The sequence below is a fragment of the Lipophrys pholis genome (assembly GCF_963383615.2).
Source record: "Lipophrys pholis genome assembly, chromosome: 13".
Lineage (NCBI taxonomy): Eukaryota > Metazoa > Chordata > Actinopteri > Blenniiformes > Blenniidae > Lipophrys > Lipophrys pholis.
In genome coordinates this window covers 9885481-9893938 of record NC_137632.1, presented here as the reverse complement: position 1 = coordinate 9893938, position 8458 = coordinate 9885481, and the positions used below count along the sequence as shown (strand labels likewise).

Sequence of the window (8458 nt, the reverse complement as noted above, 5' to 3'; positions counted from 1 at the left end):
ACTGTTGCTACCTTAAAAAAAACAACATTTATTTTCCAACATATGTACAGTCAACCAAGAAAATAAATACATGAACATGTTTATAAATTACAATGGTTGTAAACACCTAAAAGTCAAAAACACTTCATTAAAGCAGTTGACGTCTTTTCCCGTAGATTCAACCTTGGATGAAAAAGGCTTTTCACCACCAATATTCTGGTGTAGGACTGAAACGTTAAAACCTGCTGTGGTGAGTTCCTAGGCCATGTTGTCCAGGACCACGTTGCCGTCTTTGTCCTTGATCCGGACTCGTCCGGTTGGGTATCGGGTTTCCTGCCTGCCGTCAGTATAGACCGTCTTCACTGTGCCGTCGGGGTACTCGCGCCTCTTGTAGTCGGCCGTGTGAATCTCCTTCTGGCCCGTGTTGAAATGGATTTCCTTGGTGCCATCGCTGACGGGAACAAGACGCTGGCTTCAATTAGTTTTTCATATCGATTTCAGGCAAATGTTTTGCAAGAGCATGTGACCTCTTGACGACAAACCCCAAACGGCTTCTATTTCTCTTCACATCAAGTTGTTCAGAGTTGTTACTTACGGGTTGACCTGTATGATGGTCCCGTCTGTCAGCACGCTCTCCTCTCTGCCACTGGGAAACAGGTTCTTCACAGTCTGGTCTGGGAAGGTGATTTCTTTCCGGCCATCAGGAAAATGCTTCTCTGAATTGGCAAAACAAAGATCAGAATAACCATGTTCACATAAACAGTGTTTTGATGTTTTTACAAAGTGTGGAGGGATTAGCCCCCCCACCTCCCACCCCCACCCCTACCACCCCTGAGCAGCTCCTGCCTCCTCACCTGTCTGGTTGTTGGGGAAGTGCAGGACCTCCATGCCGTCGGGATACGTGATGTGTGTCGTCTGAGCGTCGGCGTAGTAGTAGGTCTGAAGCACACGGAGGAGAGCAGAGTGAAAGGTTAACATGCAGAGCAGCGTTTTGTTCCACTGAATACGAGGAGGAAAAGCTTCTCACCACTCTCTGATCGGCTGTAATCTGTTTGGTGTCGCCGTTGAAGAAGGTGACCTTGACTGACTCGCCGTCGGCCGACACCTCTTTGCGGGTCCCGTTTGGAAAGACAATAATGTGATCGCCATTAGCCAGAACTTTCTCCACCTGCGAGGAGAAGAACCAGAACTCCGTCAGCAGCGTGCGAATCAGATGTAGCAACACAACTTTCCATCAACACGTTTCTTCTGCACGCTCAGCTCAAGCCAACTTAGTTTAAATGACGAAGAAATGTATGGCTTATAAGAGTTAATGCTGATATGTTTCTCCTCCCTTCCTCACCTTGCCATCAGGATGGGGGATCATTTCCTTCGCTGATTCCTGCTCTTTGGCGTCACTGCCTCCTGGCTCGGCTGGGGGAGCGTCTCTTTTCTACAACGTGAAGACACCAAATAAAAGTGATGTCAGAGAGAAGCATTAGAGAGATGTTTAGTATAGCTGCTTTGCTTTCAGTGTACGCAAAGCCACTAAACAATCTGGACCAGTTCATATAATCTCTATATTCGCACTTTAAATCCATTATTAAATCATTTTGGTATCTTGTTAAACGTATTAATGGTTTTTACCGGCGAGTTGTGCGTTTGTTCTTGCTGTGGTGGCATTTCCAGGCTCTTGATGGCAGGTGCTGACCTCTCGTCTGTCCTCCTGCTGGACACTGAGGAGGAACAGGAGCCCAGCCCTGCTGGTTTCCTCAGGCTGCTCTTCCTGCCTATCATCAAGAAAACTACATTGATCATCCTCAAACTAATAATTCTGGACCAGCCTTGAAATCTTCCATCCTCGAAAATGAATTAAAGTGACAAACTACAAGACAGTCAGTCACTCATACACATATAAACCAAACAACAACCATAACAGCCATATTAGTGACTGAAGAAAATCTCAAAATGAAGTTTCTTCTTGATGAAGGAAGTGGAAACTCTGGGGTGTACCTGCAGCGGCAGCCTGACTCGTCTCTCCGGAGGGTCTTCTCGTCCCTGCAGCCACGCTGGTCTGTGGAGGACTGCTGCTGCTGCTGCTGCTGCTTCCTCTGCAGTCAAGAGGACTCTGAAAAAACACATTTGAAGGGAAAAAACAAACGGCCATTTAAAGATATGAGTGATGTTTTCTGTGAACTTTGCTGCACTGATTGAAGGTGTTTCATTCAGACAAACGGTGTGATCAGATCGGAGGCAAAGGGACGGTAGAAACAGGCTTACAGCAAATGTAACTCCTTTGGTCCCAGCTTGCACGTGATTCTCAAAAAGTCTGGGACTGTCTTTTTCTGTGGCTGCGGGGGTTTTCTTCCAAGCGCTGAGGCGGAGCTTTTCCAACATGCAAATCTTAAAAAGGAAGAACACGGTGCATGAGGCCTTCATCATAAATACACATTTATTTATTTTCTGATCAGGGTATGTTGCCTGGAAGAGGAATCCGTCTGTGATTTTTAACGTTGGGGTGTGAATGGAGTTTAAAGCCTGCGAGGTGTGGCGAGGCACCTCATCGCGGAGAGAGCTGCTCTCCTGGCTCAGAGAGTCGATCTGCTGCCGCAGTCGGCTGTGTGTGGAGGTCCAGCGACCCTCCCGCCTCCTCAGCTCCTCCTGCACCGAGTTCAGCTGCTGCTTTAACACCTGCAGGGAAGCCAAGAAAGAGAAAAGGTCTCGGTTTTGGCACAAATTCTGAAGAGCGTCACTCTGGAAACCAAATCAATGGCATTGGGAATCATTTAATGTGTTTATTCACATGTTGAAATGTACTGGAGCTTTTCACCTGCATCTCCTCTCGCTCCTTCTTGTCCGGCAGCGCTCTGGTGGCCAACACGTGAGTCTCAAAGAGTTTGCGTTCCTTCTGCAACTTCTTGGTCTCCACCTTTTTGTACTCTTCAAACTTTGCAGCCTCCTCTGCTTTTGTCTGCTCAAACTCTGAACGCTCTCTCCTAAAGTAACACAGGACAAAGCCCCCATGAATCGCACGGGGAAGGAAACCCATCGCTGATCAAATCATCCATCTTCAAAAGCACTTCATCTAATTCAGGGTCCCTGCGAGCTGAAGGCGATCTGGACGGGGCACATTTTAGATATTTAATACTGACCTGTGGTTAGTATAATCTTGCATTGTATCTATTGGATTGTTTAAACGCAGAAAAAAAAAAAAAAGTCACCTGAGATTTTCTTGGATTTTCTCGTTCTCCTGCCGGAGTTTGGCGAGAGCTGAATTTTCCTTCTTAAATCTCTCAATCTCGATTTCCAGCTCAGCCAGTCTCTCCCGGAGCTGCCGAGACTGGACCTGCTGGCCTGAGAAGGAGACACAAAAAAAAAAATACAAAATATACTTTACTGCTTCTGTGATCAACATCTGAATTCACAAGTTCATCCATTTAAAAATTGACAGTAACTTTAGCAGGCATAAGCACAGTCGGTATTCGTCTCACCCGTCTCCTCCGTTGGATTTTTGTCCACAGAAGTGACGGTGGGCGGGTGATGATGAGGAGGAGGAGGAAGAGGAGCATTCTGTGCTTTCGGCTTCAGTGAGTGGAACAACCTGTTGATGAGCTGGGAGGCGGGAGGAAGATCTGCTTCCTGACTCGCCGCCACCTTCCTCACAAGAGGCTTCTCTGGTGGTGAACCTGTTCTGACTGTGAGCTTAGAAACTGGACCGTCTTCCTTCGTGTCTTTGGTTGGACCGGCGGCCGCGTCCTCCAGGTCGTTCCAAGTGTCGTCGTCGTCAAACACAACGCTGCCCGGCCCGCCGTCTTCATCCTGGATCAGAGTGGAGTCGTCTGGCGCTCCTTCTGAAGCTGAATCCCTGAAACTGTCCTCGTCTTGATACGACCGCTTGTCATAAGGGGGACTGGGTCGATCGGGGAAGAAAACGGTGCTTTTGACTGCGGCTTCCTCATCTCCAAATTCAGAGCCACTGCGGGATGGTACGTCAGAGTGTGGTTCGTTGTCTTCTTTCTCGCCGTTCTGCTCGTCAACGCCGATTCTCCTCTTCAGTTCATCGGCTCTCGTCGGCTCTCCCAAGGCTTCGGCGTTCACAGAACCGCTCTGGCATGCCAACCCACCGCTGTCGCCAACACTGCTGCACCTCTCCAGTACACCTCTGGGCGGGGACTTGATAGGCGTGGAAGAGAGGCGTCGCTGGTGGAGCCCCCTGGCCGCATGCCAACGCTGACGGTCCATCTGAAGGACCTGCGAGCACAGAGAAGTATTTGAAGGGAATTATAGACACTTTTACAACACTGCATACCTTCTACCAACAGATGGTTTGGACAATAACACAGAAAGGTGTCCATTCGTGTGTTCAGTAGTGCATTTTGAGCACGACAAAATGCAAGAAGACAAAACTAGAGAAGAGCGAACAAGGCGCCTATTAAATGGAGCGTCTCTGATGAGGACGACTCGTGGCCACGTTGCTGGAAGAGAACAGAGTGAATGAAGCGTGACACTTTTAATCAGAAGAACCATGTGCAGCGATCAGTTCCCTTTAAAAGTGATGCAGTTTAAAACTTTGAATATATTTCAGAGCCCGTGGGTATTTTACATTATCTCTGTTTAGTGAATCAGTATTTTTGCCTTTTAGAGATTGATCTGTGCTTCTCTTCAGGAGAAGAATGTGAACGCTTTAGTCACCTCTGCCAGTCAGAGACTGCGGCCTCTGGACCACTGGGAATAGTTCGGCCACTTAGAGTTAGAAATAAAATGAGAAGGCAGATAATCAGGAACGTTGCTTCTTTTTTTTAAGCACAGCAGCTGCCTCCTTAATCTTTCAACTCCTAAAACATCTTGGGAACAGTGATACTTAAAGATTATTACCTTAACCTGAATCTGTCAGAGATTTATGAAATGAATGAGAAAAACAGAATACATGAAGAAAGAATTTAGAGAAACTGTTAATTTAGGAAAGCACCTTCACGACGAAGGAGGAGTTGGACGAGAAGGACAGCTCTTCAGCCGCTTGCTCCAGAAGCTCAAATTCTCCCAGGTCCATGTTCTCCTGCCGCTGGTCGCACGCCCACCGCCCAAGCTTTTCCTGAAACGAAAGCTCAAAGGAATCTGACGGCATGTTGACCTCTTCCGCTGAGTTTTCCCGTTTTTTGGTCAGCGCCACTTTCGAGTCCAAACTTTTCTTGCTGGGTGCATCGCTCTCGGCAGCCGGTCCCGGAGAGTCCAACCGGCCCACCTGTTTGGTTACAGGGTTTGGCTGCGCGATGTGAGCAGGGCTCCTCACCGCCTGAAGTGAAACGCCCACAGTCTTCCTATTCTGTCCGAGATGATGTGGTTTGGTGGTTCTTCCCTCTGAGTCAGCACGATTGCATTCTGATCCATCCATGTTCTGTTCTTGACGGCCTCCCAAAATCTTTGTCCGCGGCGCTGCTCTGATGTCCGGCGGCGGCACGCGGAGTCCCCTCAGTCGGTTCTCCTTGTTAAGTATGGCGGTTTTACGTTGGACGGGAAGCCGTGGGATTTTGTGCGCGTTCAATTTAACGATAGATGCAGGCTCGGAGTTGCTGCGAGAGATCACTCTGGCCGGAGGTTGTAGTTTAGGACCTTTCTCAGTTTTACGTGATGAAGCCTTGGATTTTTTAGTAAATCTCGCCAGCCCTTCGCCTCGTTTCAAGAAGGTCCTCTTGGGAGCGGCGAGTACAGCCTCGGCACCTTCTCGGGCCTGTTCGGGATGAAACACACAGAATATGGAAAGGTTTGGTTTGTGACCTAATAGAATAATAATATAGCGGTCTGGAATGTATGCGATGAAACAACCAATCCTCCATGTGTTTGAGGGCGACTGTGTGGAAGTGACACATTGATGTATCCTCTGACCGGTTGTTGTTGTTTGGAAACCTTCAGCCTCTGCTCCTCCAGTCTCAGCTCCTCCTCCAACAACTCCTCAAACGTCCGCTTCTGTACCCCAATACCTGGCTTTATAGGTCTACAGAGAAGCCACAAACATGCTATAAAGGCAATACCGTCTCAGCAAACGTGAGAGGAAATGGCAACAATGACGTGTTTTGGCTGGATGTGTTGTATGACACACATTAAAATGCATCAAGAAAGTAGAGTACCTGTCATGCAAGACCTCATTCAGTAGTTCACAACTCTGGTCATTAGTTGCAGTGGCACGATTTTGCTGTGTCAATTTGTGAAAGTCGGTTTCAGCTGGATCATTCTCTGGATCATCTCTGGCGCTCCACAGGTCTATAAAGGAAACGGCAAGATGAAGTTTAAAACTGTAGGCAGACTAAAGATACAATAATAAATATCTTTCTCACCCTCTTCCTCAGCTGCATCTTGAACTGTTGATAGCTGCCTTTGTCTGTCTGCTGATGACAGCTCCTCCACCTTTTGCCCCCCGCGGCGGATTTCTTTGTAAAGCGAGGCTCCATGGAGCGAGTCCTCACCCCAGTCTGGTTCTGACATCTCTAAATTCTCTGCTGGGTCTATAAAATACAGCAGTACCTTTACATTTCAAGGAAGGATCAACACAACATCAAACATGCCGCTATGGTGATCCTATCCGAGTCTGACCTTCTTTGACTTGCTGGGATCCATTTATATTTCCAAGCAGTCTGTGTTGCTCCTCCTGAAAGTGAAGCAGCTCCTCCAGTTGATGGGCTTTTAGCTGCTCTTGCATGTGCTGCTGCCATTTCCTCAGCTACACAAACACCATGATATCATCATTACACGTGCAGCAACAAGGTGTTCTTCACAAACCTCTGAACAGCAGCATTGGCTTTTGTTTACAAGAATGATCTCACTGGATCTATACCCTGAATTTGTCCTGGCTTTCACATATTCATAATTAACACCTTCTCGGTATTTTCCTATTTTCAGCTGTACAGTGCTGTCTCTATTGGATGTCTTCTCAACACAAATAGACTTCGGGGAAAACACTAAGAATAGCAGGGGAGAAGCAAACAAGTGCATGTGATGAAGGCGCTGAGGAATTAAGTGAGCAGGAGTTACATAATAAACATTGAAGCCAACACTAAATGCCCAAAAGGGACATTTCCAGCGTCAGCTATGATTATCTTTGTGAAACAGGGCCAATAATAGTTCATTACATAGGTTGAACCTATAATGACAAGTTTGCTAATATGTATGCTTTCACATCCATAACTGATAGGAAGACATTATTGACACTGTTACTGAAGGCCGTTTCCCAGTAAATAGTCAGACTGATGGTCATTTCAGCAGATTGCATATTTGAAGGAAGATCTGTCAGTGTCAACATACATGGAGCAATAGCTCAGATCGTTTTTCTACTAGAACCCAGTTTTTCAATATTTTTAGACAGAGCCTTCTGATTCTAAACTTTCTAAACGGATGCAACACAACGGGGCTTAATTTTGTTTCCCATCCAGCAAAAACAACATAATTTACCAAAAAGGTCTCTTATCACAATGATGATGACTGTATTTACCTGTTCCAGCTTCATGACGAGAGGCAGAGCCTGTGTTTCAGCTTCCACATCCGCCAGCGAGTCATACTCTCCATTTGATCCGGTTGGGGCAGAGGACAGACCGTTCACAGTCCCAGTCTGTCTTCCATCCACACCCAGGCAGCTGCTGTCCACAGAAGAGGGCAGCGGGGCGAAGTCGGACGTGAACGAGTCGTCCGGCTGCAGACTCGATGACCCCGCAGCTGGAAAAGTCCGCAGGGTACCAGCCAGATCCGGGTCGAGGATCACCCCTGCTCTGGTGCTGCTGGGCATCCAGCGAGCCAGGAGGTCTGCTGGAGAGTACTGCAGCCTGGCTGGAGATGACATGCTGACCCAGGTGTCTCAGGCAGGGTTCGCTAATCCAGGATTTGGACGCCAGATTATTGGGACAGGTTACGGGTTAATCGCACACGCTAATTAAACACGCTTGACATCCAGGTAAACTATACATAGTAAATCAGCAGAAGCAACACGGGGAAATCTAGATGCTGCAGTTTCCAACGAAATCGAAATATTCCAATGAGTAACTGAATCGTTGATACAGTGACAACATGAGTATATTTATCTACCGTTGCCTTTAAAAGTCTGACTCCTCTGTTGATACATGACGAAGAACAAAAAAAGTTGTATTTCCGTTGTTACGCTTTAATTATGATCCAGGAACGATAGCTACGTTAATGTCGATGCCAAACACACTAGATTTACCTGCAACCGAAGAGAAAAGGAGTGTTGACGTGACGGAAAAGTGAGTTTCAAGCACATAACAAACAGAAGTTTCGAACACTGCCGCCATAGCAAAACAAAGCCCGCGAGAGCACGGAGACGACACTGAAGCATTGTGGGTAATGTAGGCTGACACTTATTTTAAACTTTCTGTGTCGATGTTTAGTTTATAGTTTATTGGATTTAATACGTTTTTTTATTCAAACACATCGTACACAAACCCCACACAGATGGCAATTTAAGATAGGATTTTATGTTATTCCCCAAAAATATATT

At 46.9% G+C, this 8458-nt stretch overlaps 1 protein-coding gene across 1 annotated transcript; it reads right to left on the bottom strand.

The window, feature by feature from the left end:
- Window positions 1-6: 6 nt before the first annotated feature.
- Window positions 7-8277, bottom strand: cpap (centrosome assembly and centriole elongation protein). The gene is made up of 19 exons (XM_080477922.1): window positions 8165-8277; window positions 7442-7815; window positions 6547-6673; window positions 6291-6458; window positions 6084-6216; window positions 5842-5950; window positions 4928-5686; window positions 3450-4209; window positions 3180-3312; window positions 2789-2954; window positions 2518-2649; window positions 2239-2361; window positions 1972-2086; window positions 1606-1748; window positions 1322-1411; window positions 1007-1147; window positions 834-918; window positions 575-695; window positions 7-430 (listed from the first exon to the last, which is right to left on the bottom strand). The coding sequence occupies exons 2-19, from the start codon at window positions 7784-7786 to the stop codon at window positions 238-240; spliced, it is 3843 nt and encodes a 1280-aa protein (XP_080334048.1). The 5' UTR covers window positions 7787-7815; window positions 8165-8277; the 3' UTR covers window positions 7-237.
- Between the last annotated feature and the right edge of the window lie 181 nt (window positions 8278-8458).